General features: G+C 38.6%; 1 protein-coding gene across 7 annotated transcripts in view; it reads left to right on the top strand.

Annotated features, from left to right (window-relative positions):
• B3GNTL1 (UDP-GlcNAc:betaGal beta-1,3-N-acetylglucosaminyltransferase like 1) overlaps window positions 1-22,386 on the top strand; it is a 117,104-nt gene that overhangs the window by 88,284 nt on the left and 6,434 nt on the right. For all 7 annotated transcript variants that reach the window (XM_042883984.1, XM_042883983.1, XM_042883985.1 and 4 more), the window contains 4 exons: window positions 1,996-2,120; window positions 11,350-11,485; window positions 19,189-19,257; window positions 21,293-21,367. In XM_042883984.1, the coding sequence (XP_042739918.1) occupies window positions 1,996-2,120; window positions 11,350-11,485; window positions 19,189-19,257; window positions 21,293-21,367 (405 nt within the window). The remainder of the gene's footprint in view (window positions 1-1,995; window positions 2,121-11,349; window positions 11,486-19,188; window positions 19,258-21,292; window positions 21,368-22,386) is intronic.

Raw genomic sequence — 22,386 nt, 5'->3', positions numbered from 1 at the left:
TGAATGATGTAAACCATATCCAAAAGCAAAACGAGCAGAGATGTGCCTTGTCAGTCTCAGTCTGTTGCCTGACTGCAAAGAAATACTTCAAAGAATAATTTTAAAACTTTGCTGCTAATTCTCAGTAATTCCATTAAAGTTCAGAATAAGAAAATGTTAGTAAGTCCTGTAAGATAAATGGAAAGAGTATGAGTTTGCTTTTTTTCTGATGCCATGATTGCTGTTTGTTGCTCTGGTCTCCCTCAGATTACTTTTGTGACTTTCAACTCAGTTCGTATAAATCATAAATTATATGAAGTTCTCTAAACATTTTCATCTGTATCTGAGCTCTTAAGCTAGAAATTAAGTGAATATTCACAAAGAGAAACATGAACTTTTACTGACAAGCTGCCCTTGCCAAGCAATCGGACAGAATGGAACCAATTTTATTTGTGGATCTGGGAGCAGGGTCCAATTCAGTGCCTTAAATCAATCTATTATACAGCGAGGTCTGGAGCTGTGAAGTACAAAGCTTGAATTAGTTATGATTTCTCGTGAGACACATGTGTTCAACTGAGTGTTTTGGATTTGTTTTCTGGGTTTAAAGCCATTCTGCCTTATCCCCTCTCCTCCCCCCTTGACTGCTTTGTCCAGACCCTGTCTGACACCAGCACTCAGTGTGGTGGGTATGAAAAACAGACACTGAACTGTGTTACTGTTGTAACTAGAGGGCCAGAAGAAACCACATAGGCATTTTGTATCCAGAGCTTTAATTTGGAGAATCTCATTTTCTTAATTATGGAAGAAACTCAGAAGCTGTGGTAATGGGTGAAAAAAAAATTCAATTCATTTTTTTTCCCCTTGGATTTTCATTATTTTTTTGTGTGTGTGTTGAAATAAAATATCTACATTTAAGGATTTTGACCCCCTCATTATTCCTACAGAAACAAATCTATTTCTGTCTCTCTTATTCCTTCTCTATAGTTTTCACATTGTTGTGTTGCTTTTCAGCTTTTTATTGACTCTACACTTAATTGGCAAAATTATTCTATCAGAGATTTTGAGCCTGGTAAAGTTATGGGAATGTTTAAACGCTCCACTGGAGGAAAGAAAAAACTGTATTTAAACATAGGAAAAATGATGTTGTAGCCAAACTTCAAATTTTCAAGAAGTTGCTTCACTGCAAAATGTAGACGGATGCTTTTTCACGTTCACTGCAGGGCTGTGTCACTAAAGGTGGGTTTATGCTTTGGTATGTGAGACACACTTAAGTACTATGTGCCATATGATTGTTCTTCTGACACACACTCTCTGGCATGAAGATTTTCTGATTTTGGGTGAAAAATGCTGCATATGATTATGGCATTTCTATTCTTTTGGGAGCCTGAGGGCTCCAGAGTTCTAGGAGGATTCTTCCCTGCAGTTTCAGCACTGTTGCTTGTGGTTCCTTATGAAGAACATGACGTGGCAATAAGTTGCAAGAAAAGATGCTTTACTTTTCAAATGCTGCTTCAGTCCAACCGTTTTTATTTTTACTGAAAGTTCATGTCTGTTATTATGGAGCCTGATTCACCTTTCCTAAGTAGAGACCAGTGTTTGGCAACCAAAGAAAGAAGATTAATTCTATTAAAATGGAAAAAAAGCAACAACCCACTCTTCTGAAGTCACTGCTCCCTTTCAATAAATTACTTGGTTGCTTGGCACTTTTGAGGCTTTGTGAATTGTTAAGCAGCTAGGTTCTCTCTTTTTGGGACTGATCTGCATCAAGCTTTTCCCTGTCAAAATGAGACCATTTATTTTTCTATTTATGTCCTTATGGTCAGATATATTTCATTTTCAAACAGCACTGCTTGCTTTTTAGTAGCTTTGTCTTTTGTACAGATATGCTTACTTAGTGAAGCATTCGGTAAGTTCCTGGAGATATACAGAAATAATTTCATTTATCAGAAATATATAAAATATATACTTAGATGCAACTAGTCACTTGGTGGTATGAAAGAACTGCTTCTCTTCCAGGGTGTTCCAGAAGACTTGTTGTTTTTTTATAAACATCTCCAGAAGGGAGGTGAAGTCCTTCGAGTGAACCATTGCCTTCTGCTGTACCGTTACCATCCACAGGCTGCAACTCATTCTGTCCTGGAGTAAGTTGAGGCTTGTTTTGTTGAACTTAAAAATCAGCTTCATCTTGGATGATTAGCAGTACAAATGCTTTGTTAAAAACAAACAAGAAAGCCGAGGAGCAATGAAATCTTAATATGCTGATAACATCCTGTATTTACCAATGGAAGGATAGTTTTCCTGTTTTGTTTTGTTATAACCTGTTTTTGAGGAACATAATATAATGCTGACATTGAAATTACGAATAGAAACCTTTGGTGCTGATGCTGATGCCCATGGAGTGAAGGCATTTTAACATTGGACAAATATGCCAAGAAATAGTTCAGTCTTTGCAACTATTCTTGAAATAATTTCACAACAGGTACAGTGAGAGCAATCGGGAGTTTTGGTGACTGCATTACAGCAGTGCTTTCTCAGCTTCCAGTTCCCATCCACTCAGCTGAGGCAGTTCAGTATTTTATCACTTCAGATTCTGCAAGTTGCCCGAATAACCTCTCTGCTTATTTCAAGTATTTACATTTTTTGCCCTTAAGGCAATTGGAAATACTGAATGTGATCGTGTTTCTCATCTACTGAACATGGCAGTGAAGCCATAACTTCTTCAGTGCTTTGCAGATTATTGCAAAAAAATATATATATATATAAAAAATAAAAATTGCATTACACTAAAATTACTAATAAGATTTTTCTTTTTATACTTCTACCGTATGAGCTGTAATGTAAGACACATATATATATTTTTTATTTTAAAGCTTAATTTCAAAAAGAACTGTCTTGGTTTTAAGGAAGCATACAGAAACCTATTGTAATACTAACAAAAATCTTCCTTAGGAAAGTGAATAAAAACCAGATCTTTGATCTGAGAACTTGCAGCACTTAGGAAAACTATTTTCATATTTTAAAAAGTCTAAAACTTCTAAATCAGATAACAAGGTTTGAAAAATACTTCTGAGGATGTGTAGGAGTAATCTTCTCAGGTGCTTTCTTGTAAGCTGTCTGCTGCTTTTACAGTGCTGTTCTACCCTTCAAGATGAAGCTAAACTGTCGATTGCTGATTCTTTGAAGTGCTTTATCTATCAAAAGTGCTCTTTCTGATCAGAAGTAATGCAAGTTGAGCCAAAGTCATGACAAAAGAAGTGTTTCTCTTACATTTTGACACTGGTGAAATGTTTGAGTTTTGTTATCCTTTAAGAGTCTCACAACCAAACTACAGTGGTAATTACATAAACTGTTTTCTTACTGATGAATGACTTACACTCTTCAGTCCTGTTTATGGCTTTGTAGCACTGACTAGTAAAACATTTGTATGCATTTTAGTTGTATATCACAATATTATTACTGTAAATACTCAAAGAGTCATTCCAAACAAATGGAAGATACTCTTTGGATTTTGTAAACAAACACAAGGTTTTTTTTTTTTAATTGGCATTTGGTTTTTCCTTTTGTGTGCATGATGGCTTTGGCAGCTAGTTACAAACTTTTCAGCCATGCATCGTGGGATGTTGGGACTCTTGGAAGACTATTGCTTCTATCTGTGGGAAAGCATCTTATTCTTGGAAATGAGTTTGTTCTGAATTTACTGCAAGCTGTTGCTTATTCAGATCTACAAGGTTGTGTGGCACAAGCACCCTGAATTACAACACACTGTGAGAATGTGGAAACACTGTAAGCTGTTTCAGATGTGCAGCTTGCATGTCCAAATTGGCGCCTCGCTTGTCTCATTCTCAGAAGGCGGGCTAGCCATTCTTCCTGCTGGCTTTTTGTTGGTAGTATTGTTAACAGTATTTTGTGCAAACTTACAAATATGAACTTGTGTAAGATCTCTTCATACTGGCATGCTCCCCTGCTTATTGCCTAAGTTGTAAAGGACTAGCCAGCATTTGTTCCTGAATGCTACAGTGTGCGTTGCTGTGGGACTCGCCACAAAGGTTTAGCACTGAAATGGGGTCTTCCCTAATTTGCCCTTTTTACACTTTCAATTTGTAACACATGTTCAGCCTTTTCCCGCAGCCTTTGTCTTGTTGGGGTGTTTAACTTGAGCAGTTTTCTGACACTTTGCCTTTGTCATTGGCCGTTGCACTCTCAGCTTTAGCCTAAGCCTGGATATGGGAGTGATAAACCAGGAAACAGATTAATATATTGAGAGAAAAGTGGCACTTACAGGAAAGTTGAGAGTTTTAATGGTTTATGTCTGGTTTCAGAGTTGGGAGCTAGTTAATAGAGTTTGTTTATACAAAGGTGCTCATACAGTCCTTCAGCAAAGACAGCGGGCATTCGCATCCTATTGTGAACTGATTTCAGTTTATACAAATGTCTTTCATTACTATTCAGTGAAAATGCATGATCCCACATATTCAAACTTGTTAAAGTGTATATATAAAGCTATTCTGGCAAGCAAAATTTTGTTTAGTTTAGTATGCATAATGGTAAACAATGCTCTTTAAGTCCTTTGCTATGATTGGGATCTTTCTGGAACAGATTTCTAAAGGTGAAGGTATCTGTGAAGCAGGAAGAAAAACTTATTTGCATTCTCCCTGGAGGTATCAGACTAAAATATTAAATGCTGTGTGTGTGTGACAGAATCTGAACCAAGTGCAGGCTGTATTTAGATTTCATTAGATGCATACAAAAATATAAGCTCTTTCATTGAAATCTCATCTAAAGTATATGGCAAATACCTGCTGAATGTGGATGAATGATACAAGATTTGGGAAACTTCAGCCTACTACTACTACAAAAAAATCCCACACTGTGTCTCTTGGATCTAAATCATATTATCTCAGTTTACAGCTTGTATCCTAGGGGTGTGTGTATTTTGTGCTACAGGGCTCTGTTGCACTGATCTGACAGAATATCAGAGTTGGCATTATAGTGAGAAGTACTACGGTAAGTCTGGTGTGTAATAAAAACATCATAAAATTCATAGATCTTTATCTTGCTAAAGGGGAGAAAAATGAACTGTATATTAAACAATGTACTGCATTGCAAGACAAAAGTCAGTATGGTAAAATATGAGCAATAAAACACTGTACTTGTCTTTAAGTGGTGTTGCACGTGAAGACAGACAGTTGGGGCAGGTAGGAAATCTTTGTAGCAATTTACAAATTTTTGGTCAAGAGAAATTTAAGATATGCAGAAAACAGGGTTGGATTCCCACTGAGATTTGGGCGATTCTCTTTTATACAGAAAATTTGAAGCATGCTTAAATAACTTGTACTAATTTCACGTGCTGTGTGCTCAGAACAAATGTAATATTGTACAGGCTTATTCTGCAGAAATATCCCGTATTACGTAATCTACTAAAACCATTGGTGTCAGGCACTAGAAGCTTCCAGTGTCATCTAAGCAAAAGAACAGGCCCTTAGTTTGAACACGCTTTCAGTTCTTTTAGAGGTACTTGAGGCATGGTCTCATATCGCTGATGAGCATTGGAATGGCTGCTTAATTTCTTGCAAAAACATGTATCCAGAAATAAGTAGGAGCGGATACAGTCGTAACGTTTTCCTGCACGACGGTAGTAAAGATGAGGTCAACTGCATTTTTATCATCTGTCTGCATTTGGCACTTCAATTAAACATGAAAACTAATGACCTCATTAGATTCTTGAAAAGCGAATGGCATTAACATTGATAGTCTCTGTCTTTCTTAATAAGCCTTTCATGAAAAATAGGCCACAATGCAAACCATGCCTCAGTTAATGACCCACGACCTGAAAATGAACTCAGACATTAATAGAACCTATTAACAGTGTAAATGTAATAACTCAGTAGTACGATATAGTGCAGCAATTAATAAGTTCAGATAAAGTTCAACAGAACAACGGTGACCAAAAAAATCAGTTTATTCACCAGTATGGTCAGGGTTCAAATAGGATTCATTTCTGAATTTCCTGTGGATTGCAAGGGCTGTGAATTCTGCATGCTAGAATGTAAAAAAGCTATCTGGAAGGAGTCTGTTCTTCCAGCTCTCGCTGTGATTAAAAAGTTCTCTGTTCTTCCATCTCTGGATTATCTATCAGGTGAGATTCACCTCATAGAAAATTCTATTATCCTGCCATGAATAAAAAAAACACTGGCAGAGGCTATTCACTTGAATAGCTGTTCTTCCTGTCTGGTGTCACCTGAGTAGCATGTGGGACCTCATGTAGAGGGAAGGTCAGGTTTATAGTGTTACTGTGGATGATAATCAATGCCTACAGTTTCAATACTGCTTTAGGATACTGGGCTTGTATTTTTACATTTCACAAGTACTTGTACATCTGTCTTTGCTCTGTTGATTCACTTATGTAACCTCACTGGGGGGAAGGAGGGGAGAGGGAGTCAAACGTTATGGTGAGGTTTAACAGAGCTCAGACATTAAATCATATAGCTTTTATTGTCACATTATCTTTCATTTCAAAATAGGAATGGAGCAGATGTTTCTTGACTCCTGTATTCAGTCAGTAGGTCAGCACACACTTTAACAGAGCTCCATTGTTACATTACTAGGGTGGATGGGATGGCAATAATTGCAGGGGACTGAGGAGCACACTTCTCACCCGCTGAATGAATACCCTCATGTCAATCCTGCAGAATTTTGGCTCCTCTTCTTCTTTCCAGACTGCATAGCTTAGGAGGATTGAGTGGGCATACCAAATGAGAACGATTTTCCAAGTTAAAAAATGTATGTCTGACATTTGTGAATGACAGGAAAATGAAAGAAATGAGGAAAAAATTGTGTACTTCAAGGATTTTGATTAAAGAGGTGTGTTACAATGGATGCCAGCTTCTGTAATCAGAAGAGTTTGTGTCCCACCTTCTGACTGAGGAAAATGCTGTTGATTGAGAAGAGGCTGGGAAATGGTACTAAAGGCTACTACCAAAGTGTTTGCCTTTAATCCTATCTGAGGTGGTAGGTGAAAGCAGCTTTGTTTTGGGATGATGTAGAATAATGATAGCTTCTAGGTTTTGCTTATGGCTATTTGAATATGTAATAACATGAAATCTGAAAGTAGCTGTGAGAATCATCTGTGAGAAGCGGTTTGTACAACTCCTAGATTGTTTCAGGCATTTTCTTTAAGCGTGCTTTGCACGTTGCTACAGTTCCCGTCTGTTGCACCTGCACTGGCTCTTAAATGATGGGAAAATGGCATTCCCTTATCCCTCAAGGCAGGAATCCCAGTTATCTATTCTGGAAACATCCAAAAATGTGGCAAATTAGGTGAACCAGAAACCAAAAGGGTGTAACTGAAACTCTCCGTTTTGACACACCAGCAGCTACTTTTTGCTTCAACACGTGAGAGATATTGTTCATAAAGAGCATGTTTTCACAAAGATTAAGTCTGTAGTTGTTGCTGTAATTAAAGCTCAAAAACAAATGCCTCCCCTTGACTCCATATCTGTATGACCATCTGGGCTCACACTGCTGAATGATTTTCAGGGTTGTAACTCCAGATTGCTAAGTGTTGATATATCTTAACTTTTTCATTAAAAAGGGTGCATACGATATGGGAATCAATTTAAAAACAACAACAAAGTGAAATTTTCACTTTGAGCTTATAGTAAATATAGTAGTTCATCATAAGAACGTCTCATAGTGATGCTAGAAGAAATTCATAATTGCTGTATATATTGGCTTCTCTTACGAAGTCCAAAATTCTCATTCAAGAAAAACATTTGTTGGGGTTTAAATAAAGCTGTCTAACAATAGTGTTGTGTTCAAACTGAAGTCTAGTTGATGTTGAGTTTCACATTCTTAGTGCAGTTTGCTTACTCCCCACTCTTGCGTTACTCAGTGTAACGCTCATATACAAGATAGGGTCAGCAGGTCTGCTTCAGCCTGATGATTTTTGAGTGCTCGTTAGCTGGAATGTGAGGAGTTGCTGAGAGTCAGTGCACAGAAATATCTAATTCTAGGCTTCTCCCCAACAACTCTGCCATTCTTGCTGCTTGCTGTAGAGCCTCTGAAAATGCAGTTGTTAGTCTCTTCTTGGTCAATGATGCCTAATCTTTTTTTTTTTTTTTTTTTAAGTGAATTAATTTCAGTTATTTTTCCTAGCTTTTAGCCATCTAGCAGTGAGTAGATTGAAAGCCTTGCAGGATTCCTTCTGATCCTGGCTCTACTGCTGGTGACCCTGTGCCCTGACTAGCTTCTCCATATCAGCTCTATCTTCAGGAGGCTTGGTCCAGAACTGGAGGTTTGCTGATAATTCCTCTTTCACCCTTGGAAGGCTGCCTATTTTTTCCTCCCCTTCCTTGACTTTGTTAAAACTCAAGAAGGAAAGAAACTTGACTGTGCTGCTCAAGTCAGTAGGACATATTCTGAAGTACCTCTGGAAAATAATGCACTGTTATTCTTCTGAAGTCACATTTCAAAGTGAAATCAGTTTTCAAACCTTTCCATTTACGTGTAAAGCCACAATCTTCCTTTTTAGAAACTCGCAGAAGCTCTAGAATTTCCAGTAACACGATTCTGGAAAAATACTTGACCTTCATAGTTCTTTCCCTTAACTTTCCTTCTGGGAATATAATATGCTGTAATGAACATGGAAAAATGGAAGTGTCAGAGGATGCCAGCAGCAGCTAAAGCTTTGCAGCAGGAATGCAGCTTGTGGTTGCATTAGAAGAGATTTGCAATCAAATCCAAGATTTTTTTTCCGTTAGTTGAAGTGCTGGTGCACGGCCTCAGTCTTCAAAACTTTATATGGAGTGGCTAATTCTTTGTGGGCACGTTTATTTGTGTGAGAAGTTCTTTCCAAGTTATCGCACCACAATCAATGATGAAGTGCTAAGCAGCCATATAAGGATTTGGCTGTGCTTGGGATCTCCTGCAGAAGTGAGACAGGCTCTCAGGAGCTGGCTGATAATCACAGAAAGAATCCATGTGCCTGTGTGCTATGAGGGCTGCGGAGGAGTGGCACAAATGAAAACAAAATTTGCATTGTTAAGATGTAAGAAAAGCTTGCTAACAAACTTTTGGTAGAAATTGTTATGTAATAAATTTAATAGCCTCAAATTTCATACTTGTGTATATTTGTGCCTCTGAGGTATGCTTCATTAAAGTCATTTGGAACGACAAAATAGTATCCGGTGCAGCCTTTATGGAAATTGATAATCCATAACAAAAAGAAATTGAAAATGTTTCATAAAATTAAGATGTGACATAATGCCAGATCATCATAAATCTGTGTGTGGCATGTGTAGGGTTCTGTAAGAGAATCACAGTGGATGCATACAGGACTGCGGATAGTCAGAAGAGAGCAGCCTGATTCATTGATGAGAATGGCTCAGAACTGCTCCTCTTCCTGACTGCCGGCCTGCGCAGTTTGGATTCTTACTATCAAGGAAATTGTGAATAGTTTTTGATTTCTATATGGCAAGTTGCGCTTAAAACCAGGAATCAGGCCTGGCCAGGTAGACAGCTGAGGTTGAAACTTATTGCAGCTGCCCTGTGATAACCTGCGCTGACCTGTTAATTAGAAGCTTTATTTAAAGGAAAAGGAACAACATATTCTTGGAAAATGCATAAATTCCATATGAACTTAATAATGTCAGAAAATCATGGAGCTTTAAATTGTGTTGAAGGTGTACTGGTAGGAAAAATATGTATTTCCAAAGACAAGGAGACAACTCTGTTAGTGTTTAATTTCAGAGAATGACTATTCATAAATGCATGATTTAGTCCTGAATGTTTTTTTTAAAGCAGCGTACATTTTGAGTCACAAGGTCTATTAAAGCTGTAGAATGATTGGTAACAATTGTTCTAAACTGTATTGTGTTCTGGAGTTATAGTCAAGTGGAAAAGCCCATTTGAAGAAATGTTTTCAGCAAGGATAAGAAACTAGATGCCTTTTGGAATTTCTGACAGAATTACTTTTCAACACAGTGTCTTGTTCAAGAGATGTTCATTAGATTTGTCTGTCAAGCCATAAATTAAGGAAATCGGTGTATCGTATCTGGAGCAGTTTGTAAGTATCAGATAGGTTCCTGGTTAATGAATACGATGTGAACTCTGAACATTAAACAGATGTTCTTGAGAGCAGGTGGTTTCTTTAAACCATTGTAAATTATGTAGTCTTAAATATTACGTTATATGGTGGGAATAGATTTTTTTTTAATACATAAATGTTTGAAAGTGATAGGAGGTGTGCACAAAATGAAAGAATAATGTCACAGTTGTGAGACTGAATTAATTCAGTCAGTTAGGACGTACAGGATACGAATGTAATCCTTGCCTTGAAGTTGTCCTCTCTTGCTGAGATTGTATGTTGAACCTTTTGAAGATCCCAGCCAGCCATCAGCATTTAAGGATATTACGTGTTCCCTTCTTACTCGTTGTACAGACACACGGTTCATCATTTGATATTCATCTCACTGCTGTTTACCTCAACCACTTGGCTTAAGTCATACTGTGAAATGTATTACAAATCTGAAGACCTGAAGTGTAATTTGACCCAGGCATGTGCCAGCTTGGTCGTTTCTAAAGTATATTCTAAGGTATCTCACAAGGCATAGCACTTTTTCTTCGAAAGTAAAAGCGATAATAAATTCTATTGCTCTTTATTTCTTAAAAAGGTCATCTTCAAAAGAAGGCATAGCTGGTTATTTGTACTGTTGCTGAATAATACTTGGGAGGCTTCAAAATAAAAGCACTTGGTCTAACCTGTGCGCTATTAGCAAGTGCTGAGTTGTGTGCAAGGGCTGGTAGTTCCATTGCTGTATGCAACTTCTGCAGTTCATTGATTATTTGTTGTTTTACCATTGTCTACTGATCCTGAGCTTTGAAAACTGACTTTTTGAAGACTTGAGCTGAGTGCAACAGTGTTTGGACTTTACATGCAGCATTGGGCTGCCTATTTGGCTAGACTGGAGTAGTGAATTTGTGAGATTGAAAGCTTGGATTGACAAAGAAGAATAAATGTACAGGCAAGTGGAGCATGAAGAATTGGGATTAGGAGATAATTTGCCTGTATGTACTGCAGGTTATAGGGCAGTTCATCTGGTGTCTGGCAGTGGGCAAACAGCATGTTGATGGGCAGTTGGAATTGTTGGTATTGAATTTGATTACCATGTTAAAGTTCTTGAAAATAACAGCTATGACTTCTGATCTTAATGACTTTTGTCTAAGGGCTTCCACAGAATTTCCTTTTTTCTGCCAGCAGTTAGATGTGGCCCTGGGAAATTGCTGCCATTTTTGTATTCTGTGTGAATTGTTTTGATCAGGTTTATGTGGGTGTGTATATGTAAAATAATATATTTCTTTCTAATTCTTTAGGGAAACCATCTGGAATCACCGAGTCAAGTTTCTTGAGGATAGAGTCCTGAGCTCCTGGACGTCATTCACTATTTGGAATGCTGGCAAGCAAGGCAAGAAGCTCTACAGAAGTTTGTCACCAGCTAATCGGGAAAAGGTACATTATTAAGGATGGTAAAACCTGTACAAATGTACTTGTACTTTCGAAATGCTCCATTGCGTTATCTAGAGCATACTGTGTGCAGTTCAGCATAGACATTCTTGTTTCTGCTTGCTGGTGACTAAGCATAGCAGTAGCATAGGCACTCTATCATTGCTTATGGTACTGATGTGTAACTAATCTTTGCAGTAGCCGGGTACACCAGGTGAATGAAGTAACACTTTGCATGGAACGATGTTGAACTACCTTGTCTAGGGTTACTCATACATGTATTTGTTACGTTTGCCCAGTTCCTAGTTGGATACTACGTGGGTCCCTGTCAAAACCTGAGCAGCCTGGTTTGTATTTTGATAAGCAGTGAGGCTGTAACCTCCTTTTGAAAAAGAGGGTGCTGTGGGGGGCCATGCAAGTAGTGCTGTACATTGAAAATGTGGAGGTCACTTACAGTTGGGTGGAGGTTTATCAGAGTTTAAATCCCTCACTTTTATAGAATATTGTTTTGTGGAATATTTTTTTTGTTAGATAAAGGCTTTAGGGCTAATGTCAAATGACTGTTTCTTATAAAAAGCCACAGAACATTGATTTTTATTACCAAATATGTTTTCCTTTATTAGAAATGTGAGTGGGAAGACAAAATGACAAATATGTATACATAAACCTGGTTAATGTAGTTGACCAGAGGCCACACATGGGGGGGTGGAGGGGGAATAAAAGAAGGAATCTGTGTATATCCACAGTTGAAATTAATGAGTAGGAGTGGGAGGCACTCACGCAATAGATGTGCAACCCAAGAATTGAACCTGAATTTCCAGATTAATGTTGCAGTACCATAGTCTGTCATTGATATCATGTGGTAATGGGTGAACTGATGAAATAATATTAAATGCTCTGTCTCCAGTCAGTCCAATTTGCCCTCACTCAAAGAGGGCAGAACAGTCTGTTAGATCTTTTCAGCTATCTTGGTCATGCAGTGCAGTGTGCACCTAACAAAGCACTAGTGAATTTCTCTCATTTACTAACAGCCATTGCAAGTTATTATCTATCAAATAATAAGAATTAGGAAATAAATTCTAAGGGAAGAGATGGTAGCTGAAACTATGCTAATGCTGTGCAAGTAGGAATTTATGAGATGTGATGGGGAAACTGAGTTGTAATGTTGTTGTAGCAGTGTTCCACCATCTTAGGTCTTGGGGTTGTTTGGTTTTTTTTTAATGCCAAGCTTAAATAGGGGTTGACACTAAGACAGAACAGCTCTCTAGCTTTGTGCTACGTTTGCCACCTCATTTTGTAGGTGACTCATTCAGAACTTCACATCCTGTCCAGCAAACACAGTGATAATTTGAAGATGCAGAGAAGATAAAAAGGACAAGAAAAACATTGGGTTTTGTGCTGTTTAGCTGCTGAAGGATCAAAGCTTGCCTCTCCTTCACTGATGAACAACTTTTAATTCTCTGGTGTGCTGGCACAGACAGCGTGGTTCTAATTAACTGGATTTTGATATTCTTTCCAGCTGACCCTCACTTAACATTTGCTTTGGCAGTGTTGCAGGCCGTGACACTGTTTTGTTTCTGTCGATGTTATAGTTACACATACTGTAGTATGCTTCAGTTTGATACTGAAATATTGCATAGAGCATTAACTCGTCAGTTACTGGCTGTGCACCCAGCTGCAGGTGTACGTGCCAAATATGCATGTACTGCTACAATATAGTTGCAGCCTGATCTTAGTGCCTGCTATAGAGTAATCAAATCTTAACCAGTAAGTCCAGCACGTTACCTACAGATACATTCAGATGTTTTCTTAAAGATCAGCAGAAATAAGTAGCTTCAGAAAGTGGCTTATGGTCATCATGAGTGAAATTAGGGGTCTTGCCTTTAGATACCTAACTTGTGATGAAATTATTATTATCTGTAGTGATTAAAACCTGGTTTTACGTTGTTGTTCAGGCTTATTCAAGCTTTTCTAACAGTGAATATCCATCTCAGCTAGAAATAAAGCGTAAAAGATATACTGATGGTTCTTAGTCACTGGCAGAAGGCTGTCTATGCAGTTCAAACATCTCACTTGTACAAATTCTATCTAAAGGATTATGCTGCTGCAGTTTCAACAAACAAATTTATAAAATTTGCAGTATAATTCATAACTTATTATTCTAAACCAATAACAGTAAAAAGAGGCTAGTTAAACTTCATGTTATACTTGTCCCAAAACACCTCAATTTTTTTAGGAATAATCCTCCACTCTTGCACTCTAAAATCCCATAGAAGTAAAGGTGGAAAATAGTTGTTGCTCCATCTTGTCTATCTCTTAAGAACCAGAAGCATGCTTTTCCTGTCTCACTCTTTAAAGGTTATTTTAACAAAAGGTAAGCTTTTAGGTACACTGTTAATAATGAGAATAATAGAGATACAGAATCTAGCTATCAATGAAGAGACCTGGCTGTTGCCTCTACTCCCAGCTGAAGTGTTGCAGTCAGGTCTGGGCCCCCAGCACAAGAAGGGCACAGAGCTGTTGGGGTGGATCCAGAGGAGCCCATGAGGATGCACAGAGAGCTGGAGCACCTCTCCTGTGGAGACAGTCTGAGAGCTGGGGGCGTTTGACCTGGAGGAGAGAAGGCTCCAGGGAGAACTCATGGTGGCCTTGCAGCCCCTAGATGACTCTTTGTTGGAGAGTGTTGTGTCAGGACAAGGAGTGACAGATGTAAAAATGGGAAATTTAGGTCAGATGTGAGGGAGAAGATCTTTATCCAGAGGCCCTGGCACTGCTGCTCAAAGAAGATGAGGGTGCCCCTGCAGGTGCTCAAGGAGGGGAGCAGCCAGTCTGTGGCAGGGGTTGGTGCTGGCCGGGCTAAAGGTCCCTTGCAGCCCAAACCATGCTGTGATTCTATGATCTACAAATAGAATCTATTATTGTACAGTTACCACATTCTACTCTGAAAATCCAGTTTTGAATGTGACCTTTATAAAGCAATGTGATCCTAAAAAGTCTCTAAGACACTCTGCAATGCAAGTCAAATTGCCAAAGCGTGCTGTAGAATTCCACTGTCTAAATTTAGTTTCATATGTCAGTTTAAACTTGTGGTAATTTCACTTTTTCTCTATTTCATGGTTGCTGCATCCTTTTATTGAGATTCAGAATCTCATTAACAGTCATGAGACTGATTTCAGTTGGGATGTGGAATCACAGTGGGGTTTTTTCCCAAATTGGGAATATCTGCTTGAAATGTGGGGCACATCCACTAAAAGAAATAAAAACAACAACATCCATTTCTAGGATTTTTACAGTGTCATAAACAACGCAATTATATTTCTAATGCTGACTTGTTGTTGGTGGAGTGTTTGGGGTGTGGGGAAGAAATGCTGCGTGCCAAGCTGTTTTTCAGAAAACAAAATTTTGGCTATGCTGGGAAGCAGCAGTCTTCATTTGTGCTCAATAGCATGTTATGACTTTAGTCTGTTTGTCTCAGTTAAATTATGACTATATCAAAGGAGAAAAAACACCTAAGCTATATTCTGTCTTTTCCTTTAGACATCTGCATGGTGAAGAGTAAATTAATGCCTTTTTTCCAAAGTGTTCAGGCAAAGATCCAAGGTTCAGAATTTTTACTAAACAGTAACACAAGGAAAAAAATTATTCAACCAGTCAGGTTTTATTTATGAATTAATTACCAGGATCTCAGTATTCTTAGGGAAATTCTGTTTCCTGTCTGCCCCCTTCTTGATTCACACAGTTGACAGTGGTTTAGTATTAGCATTTCTGCAAGACTGAAGTCGAACAGACCTTTTTTTGTTTAAAACACATCCGTCTTGTCTATAATTTGCAGCTGAAGATGGAAACCAAATGTTTTTGGGACACTCCATATGCCTGGAGGGTTTCTGAGCTGTCTTGTCCACTCTTTTATTCTCTGTCAAACTTCAGCTAAAAAGAGAACTTGAGCATTAACATTTTGTGTCATTTCCGATCGCTGAAAATAGTTCAAGTAGTGAACAGAAAAGGAGGGGGAAAGGACAAAATAAGCATCAGCTAATTAGTGGCATGGAAACAGTACTGTGCACATCCAGCCCATGAAACTTCTGTATTCTATCCACTGGCAAAACTGAAAGCTTCAAGAAAGTATTTTGTATGCTCTTTTTCCTAGCTCGTTTACCATTTAAAACCATCCATAGCCATGTACTTGATGCTTCCAAAAGCAAGAAATGCTTAACTTTTGTAGTATGTGAAAGACGATATGAGAGAATGAAGTGGGGAGTGCTCAGAGAAATCAAGGGAAGAATATTGCACCCACCTTTACTGCAGAGCACAAGATAGAAAGCCAGTAAGAGAGCTCACAGAGCAAAGGGAGACAGATGGACTTTAAACCCTTCAGTTTAGTCCAGGTATAAAGCATCCTAAAATGAAGGATCTATTTTACCACTCGTTATTTTGGACCACAGGTAGTATTTCATGCTGAAATACTGCAGGGAGGCTTCTCTGCTGTTTGCAGACACGAAGGTGCATTTTTTTTGAACTGCCATTTTATCAGTATAGATTGTGAGGCATGCGTACCTGAAAAATTCCTGGTAGAACTTTCCTACTTGTGTGTCCTAGAGAAATAAGAGACTTGCAGTGGTTCCCACGGCGTTATGTCTAAATGCAGCTATATTTTGCATGTAGTAAGGGGAATTTTGGACGTTCAATACTTAGAAGCTAATTTTGTGTATTGGATCCTGGCATGAATGTTGTTTTCAGCAAGTTTGGTGTGTATGTGTGTAAAGAGGGAAGATGATGATGTCTTTAATGGAGTAGTGTCTTTAATGGGTGCATGACATGCATATTGGGAATTCAGAGAGAGACGCAGCTTTTGTTGTGGTGTAATGCTAACTGGGTGCAATAAAAGCAACATCCTGATACTGAAGTCAATCAGACTGTGACTGAGAATTGCTTGTTGTCTTTGTGGTTCCTCTTATGGCATGCTGAAGATGTTTCTGCCTCTGTGTGCCCCTTGGTCTGTTTGTCATTACTTGTATGTATTTAAACTTGCATTATAATGCTTTGCTTTGCTTTGTTTTGACATGAATAGCCAAAATTGATTTAACATTTGCAGAGATGTATATTAACGTGCTTCCGAGGCTTTATACAAGTAAGAGTGAAAGAATTATAAATAGTAGAATCAGGAAGGTCAGTAGAAGTTTAAAATGCATGGAGGACTGTGTGAGCAGTGGGAGACAGAGAGAGAATACAATAGAGAAGATTCCTTGGTCTGATAGTCCAAGCCTGTCCTTTCACACTGTGCTGATTAAAAGGAACCAGCCAGAGGCATGCTTTTACCTTCCCCAATTTTTTTCTCCTAGATTTGAGTACATAACTGATCTTCAGAGCCACGTAAATATTCTCTTAAGAAGGGAAAAGCTTTCTCCATTGCCTTTATACCACTGTTAATGTGTGTTACAACCTATAACTATTATAGTAATTATGTAGCTTGTGAATCACGCATAGATAGCTGTCATCTCATTTTTAGTTGAGAAAAACAGCAATATTTTGTTTGTTTTGTACCTGCACAGATTTGTGTGTGTTGTTCAAAACAAAAATGCATAAACACTTGTGTATTTCCTTAAAACTGATGTGTGGCCTGAAGGCACATACATCAGTTTTAAGGAAATATACAAATGTAAGCTTCAATGATGCCGTGTTGTCAGTTGCATTGCAGATGAGTTATTCTGCTGGGAGGAAGGAAAAAAAAACTTTTGAGACTGTTTTGTAGCTTTTATAGTTCATAATTTCCTCCCCAGAAGCTCCTGTACGGGTCGATGAACTTCATAGGAGATGCAAGATGGGAGCCTGTTAGTGCAAGAGAGCAATAGGCAACATGGGTAAGCCTAACAGCTTAACGTAAATATCTCAAGTAAGCCTGATGCCTTGAGTCCCCCTTCTTGAATAAACAACTGTGTGCAAGTCCTGAATTTGTCTCCAGACAGATTTTCTTTAATTGGAAAATAGTGTGTGGCAGAAAAATTGTTGACTTACATTTTGGCCACCCACGTGGTGTACATTCTGTCAGAAGATTTGCCCATTGGAGTCTGGCCTCTTTTCTAATACTGCAGATATCAGATCTAAGGTGGCTGAATCCACTGAAAATTAGATGTGCAGATACTTACCAGCAGAAATCTTGAATGAAGTTTGCTATGCTCAATTCTTGCTCATCTACAGCCCACACCTTCTGTTTTTCAGTTACAGTAAGCTATAATGATGGCTGGGGAAAGCAGAGTTGGGGATGTATTAATTTGTCCAAGCACAGAGACAAAAGAGAACCTAGGGAAGGTGCTGGTTCTTTGTGCTTGGAGTTGCTTGCAATTAGGGCTGCCTAACCCAGCCTGCATCAGCCACAGAGACTTTGTACAGTGTCTGTTAGCTTCCTAGTACTTCCCTGCACTCCCTTTCCAGTTCCATTGTAAAGTCTGAAGCGTGGGCTGTGTCCTTAGTGTGACCCCTGCATCAGGAGCACCCAGAGCTGAAGTCTGGATCTACTGGCCTGAAACATGATTCAGCTCCTCCTTCAGCTCCAAAGTGAAAATTTAATGTTTCCTTAACGTTCTTTTCTTTGTTGGTGAACCAATAAAGGATGCAAAAGTGCAGCATTAGGACACTAATGCTGTTGCATCAGTGTCCCCTATTGTGCAAACAGAAGGAGGTCATTTTAGGTAAAATAAAATATCCTATGCAAAGGAGGAAAATGGAGGGGATGGAGGTAGGTACTGAAAGCCAGCCAGCCTTCTGCAGCTTCTCTAACTTAGTAAATTAATATGCAGCTGTTTGGCTGTTCAAATTTTCCCAATGTTAAGTGTTGTTAATCAATTTTTAATGCAACGATTAAAAAGATAGGAAAGCTGCTACCCAGCTTTCACCAGAATAATTGATTTCTGCAAGACCTTAAATACCTTCACCATTCTGCTTCAGTGTAAAAGCTCTGTGCAGATGATACAGATAGATCCAAAGGAAATCAGAGGAAAACATAGCTACATTTGTTTTTAAAAGTCTTACAAAATGTTACTGACATTTGGTTTAATGGTTCCAGAATGAGGCCACTGTGTATTTTGGATTGCAGGCATTTACTATGCCTGTGTATTTGTGGGGAATACAGATTAAAAAAATGTGAAATATTTGGCAACAAGGGCTATAAATAATGCTTCCATAACTACATTAAGAATAACAAAAACACAGCAGTAAATGTATTTAAACAACAAAATCTGCTGGTGTTTTCAGTTGAAAAATAGGGATAAAATCTAGAGATAAACAGCAGACCTGGGGTGTTATGGCTGAGAACTGAAGCTGGTATTACCAGAGCATCCATAGCAATAGTGCAGCACTGTGTCTTGTATCGTGCAGTAGGTGATGTGCTTGGACTGGACTGGCAGGTATGTATGATCAAATCTGAAGTGTTTGGTGGAAGTCCTGCAATGAGGAGGCCAGCCTCTGTCTTTACTCAGCATGTCACTGAGGATGTGAGGTTAATGGTCTCATGTGTTTTTTCTTACACAGCATCTGTTTTCATGACCAGGAAAACACAGTCTGCTCATAGCCATCTCCAAACATTGCCTATCTCACTAAGATGTACATGGAAGTGATTTAATATGTTTTAATCTCCATGAAGACCATGGCGACCTAGTGAAATACCTGCTGATAGCAAAGAATGGCAGTGAACCATTCTGCTTCCTTTTCTCCAGGTAACTGCGTTTTGCGATGTTGATGAAAAGAAAATAGCAAAAGGATTCTACACTTATGAAGAATCTGAGGTTAGTTCCTTTTGCATTCATTGCTGTGATCTGAAAATGTTCTGAGAAAAGTGATGAAAGAATATAGCACAAATGTTTAATATGATATGGCAGCTCATTTTGGTAGGAGACCATGACTAGTGGTTAGAGGTAAGGAGGCCATGACTGTGTAGGAAGCTAGAGAGCTGGAGATCAATACCACAGAGCCAACTATGGAGCCAGAATCCCTGTCTGAATGAGACCACCTCATCTGTAATGGCGACAGAGGAATTGTCTCTGAATAGTTTTGTTTCAGGTCAGATCAAAACCAGCACAAGGTGTGATTCTTCAGGAATGGGTTTTATAGAGATGCCTCTAGACCTCACAAGAAAGAACAAAGAGGGATGAGTGGGAGGACTTACAGACACAAACTTCTTGCCCTAATGAAGAGGGAAGTAGAAGGAAGAACACGAAGATTTGTGAGATGGTATTTCCACTGTTAATAAATTGTGATGGCAGCAAATCTCTTCCAAAGGGGTCATCTTCCAAGTTGAAGCAGACAGGCAGGAGTACCTCAGTTAACTGAAATCAGCTTAAAAAGACATGTATATTCTGATGGGATAAATTATTGCCTTATTCTGATGGTTTTTCTTTTAGATGAGAGCATTTGGCTAATGATGGACTAAAGTCTAATGTCTGCTAAGTAGAAGAAAATTTCAGTGATGAATTGTAACTTATCTATAGGTTAATTATAGTCATACTGTATCTAAATAAGACTTTAACTGATAGGCTCCTTTCGAGCCTAGAATTGTAGGCACAAACACTTTATTTCACTGAGAAGGAATAATGATATTTAGATAGCAATAAACAAATCACATAGAAAAAGTAGTTTTATTACACTATTAATTTAATGGTAGCAATTAGCTCCAAGATCTGGAGTAATTTCATCCAGATTCATGCCCTCAAACAGTCAGTGACATGACAGCTCTCAGGTTCACTGGGCACTGGGTCAGGTCCTTGGGAGTGCAGTCTGACGCTGTGGCTCAGCTGGTTTAGCTGCAGGGTGGTCTGACCTCAGCCCCGCACTCCCACTGCCTTGTTTATACTGGGTCTAGCAGTCTTGTGGCTAAAGGATGACAATTCAGTTTGCTGATCTGGCAGAGAAGGAACCCTCAAAAGAAGTTTTCCAGCACGTTATCTTGTGAATAAAATTACCCTGAGGTTGCTGTGGGAGGGGTGAGGGAGCATCTCCTCAGATGCAGCTTGTGATTAGACTAGAGTAATTATAAAATCAGACTCTGTACTGGGAGAGCGCTTCCAGCTGCAATCAGAATTGAGGATTTTGACCAGGAACGTGACTTATCACCTCTAGTTAATAGTAATGCTATGGGCATTTCTGCTGCAGATCTGTGCTTATGTCTTGCTAACATGCAGCCATTCTCCCAGATCAGTCATAAATAAGATTATACTACAAACTGTTGTGAATCCTTAGAAGATTCTGCAGCTTGGAGCCCTGTTGAAGTCTAGTTGAGCATAAGCCATTTAACAGCTCTAGCTAAAAGGGAAGGATTCTGCTTTTGTATTTGCTGCTTGCCTTGTGCCTGCTTTGCTCCTTCTCTGATGGCACATTAAGCTGATTCAGCTCACTAAAGGGGTAGAACCAGCTCAAAAGAAAAACAGAAAAATATATATAGTATGTGATGTGATAGGCTGTTATAGCAACCTGCCTTGTAGTTAAATCCAAGAGGAAATCATTTGGGGAAAGGGCTAAAAGGCAGATAACCTGAAGGAGAGGAATGCGAGCTGCTCCTTTCAACAGCAGAAAGCTCTTAATTAAGATCTGTGTAATGTAGCGCATAACTTCATTCAAAGAACAACAATTATGTTGAAAGGTTATGGAAAGAAAGTAATGGGTTCTTGAAATGACTGGGGAAATGGTGAGTGGAGACGTGATCATGTACACTATTTAAAAATAAGGTCTTAAAATTCCCTTCTCCTCTTTTACTGCTTAGTAGCTCCTAAAACTAAAACAAGTGCCTATTTGTGCTTCTTAACTGTTTGACTGCTCTGCTTGCAGGAGAGACCAAAACCAAAAATTCCTATATGTCACTTCAGAGAAGCAACTCCACCTTTCATTATCTGTGTGAAGCAGGTGAGCTCCCTTAGCTGTATGTACAAAATCAGTAATTGCTCCTTATTATTATCAATTTCTATGTAATTGCTTTCCCAGAAGTCTTTACTGTACAGTTGAAGGGCCCTTCTAACAAACTGTGCAGAGTATTTCAGGGTTTTAAAACAGCAGCATTAAGAATTGTAATATTAAGAATGATAAAAATTACAGCCTGGGTAAAGGAGCTTGGATCTGTTCTATATTCTTGCCCACCATTGTATGCACAAATAAGTGCATATCGTTGGTCACCTGCTCTTGTTTATTCCTAAAATATTGCAGCCCTGTGAGTTTCAAAGGCTTTATTTTTTTTTTTTTAATCAGACCTTGAAAACTATTTTGTTTGGCACTGTGAATTCTGACACCATTTCCATGGCTGACAGTGGTAACATAACTAGAAGATAACCAGCAGCAATTGTGCTGCTATATTTAAAATAATAGCACAGCATAGTGGGGTAACACAGAAGATTAAAGCAAAATCGCAACTATGCTGTAATTGTTAATTAAAAAGTCTCTGAAAGTAACTAAAACTTGAAGCTATGTAGAAACATGGATATTTTAAAACTGTTGTAGATTTGTTTAAAGATAAATGAGCTGAATCACATCTCATACAGATCCCTGTTAACTTTGCCCTCCCAACTTTACAGCCAACTCTGAGATCATAACTTAGGTTGTAAAGCCAGACTGAAAGTACCTTAGGGCATTACTGTGTAGTGCTGGTTGATAAAACTGCTGGATCAACTAGTGATATTACAACTAATTTAATTTTTCATACTACACATAATGGTGGGTGGAAGCCCCTAGACAAAACATCTGTGCAACCTGTTACAAAGCACATCTAATTTGTGAAGCCCTTACAATGAGGCTGTTGTACAACATCTTGCCTTAAGACAAGTGATTTCAGTGTATTTTCTGCTATTTGCCACTGAGCGTTTCCTACTTACCAATCCACGAATACTGCAGGCCATAGTCTCTTTCAAGCAGTATTTTTAAATTGTAAATAG

The sequence above is a fragment of the Lagopus leucura genome, unplaced genomic scaffold (assembly GCF_019238085.1).
Source record: "Lagopus leucura isolate 7727_CA_CO unplaced genomic scaffold, USGS_WTPT01 Super-Scaffold_100040, whole genome shotgun sequence".
NCBI lineage: Eukaryota > Metazoa > Chordata > Aves > Galliformes > Phasianidae > Lagopus > Lagopus leucura.
Note: the sequence above shows the minus strand (reverse complement) of the source record. Positions and strands in the feature narration are given on the sequence as shown.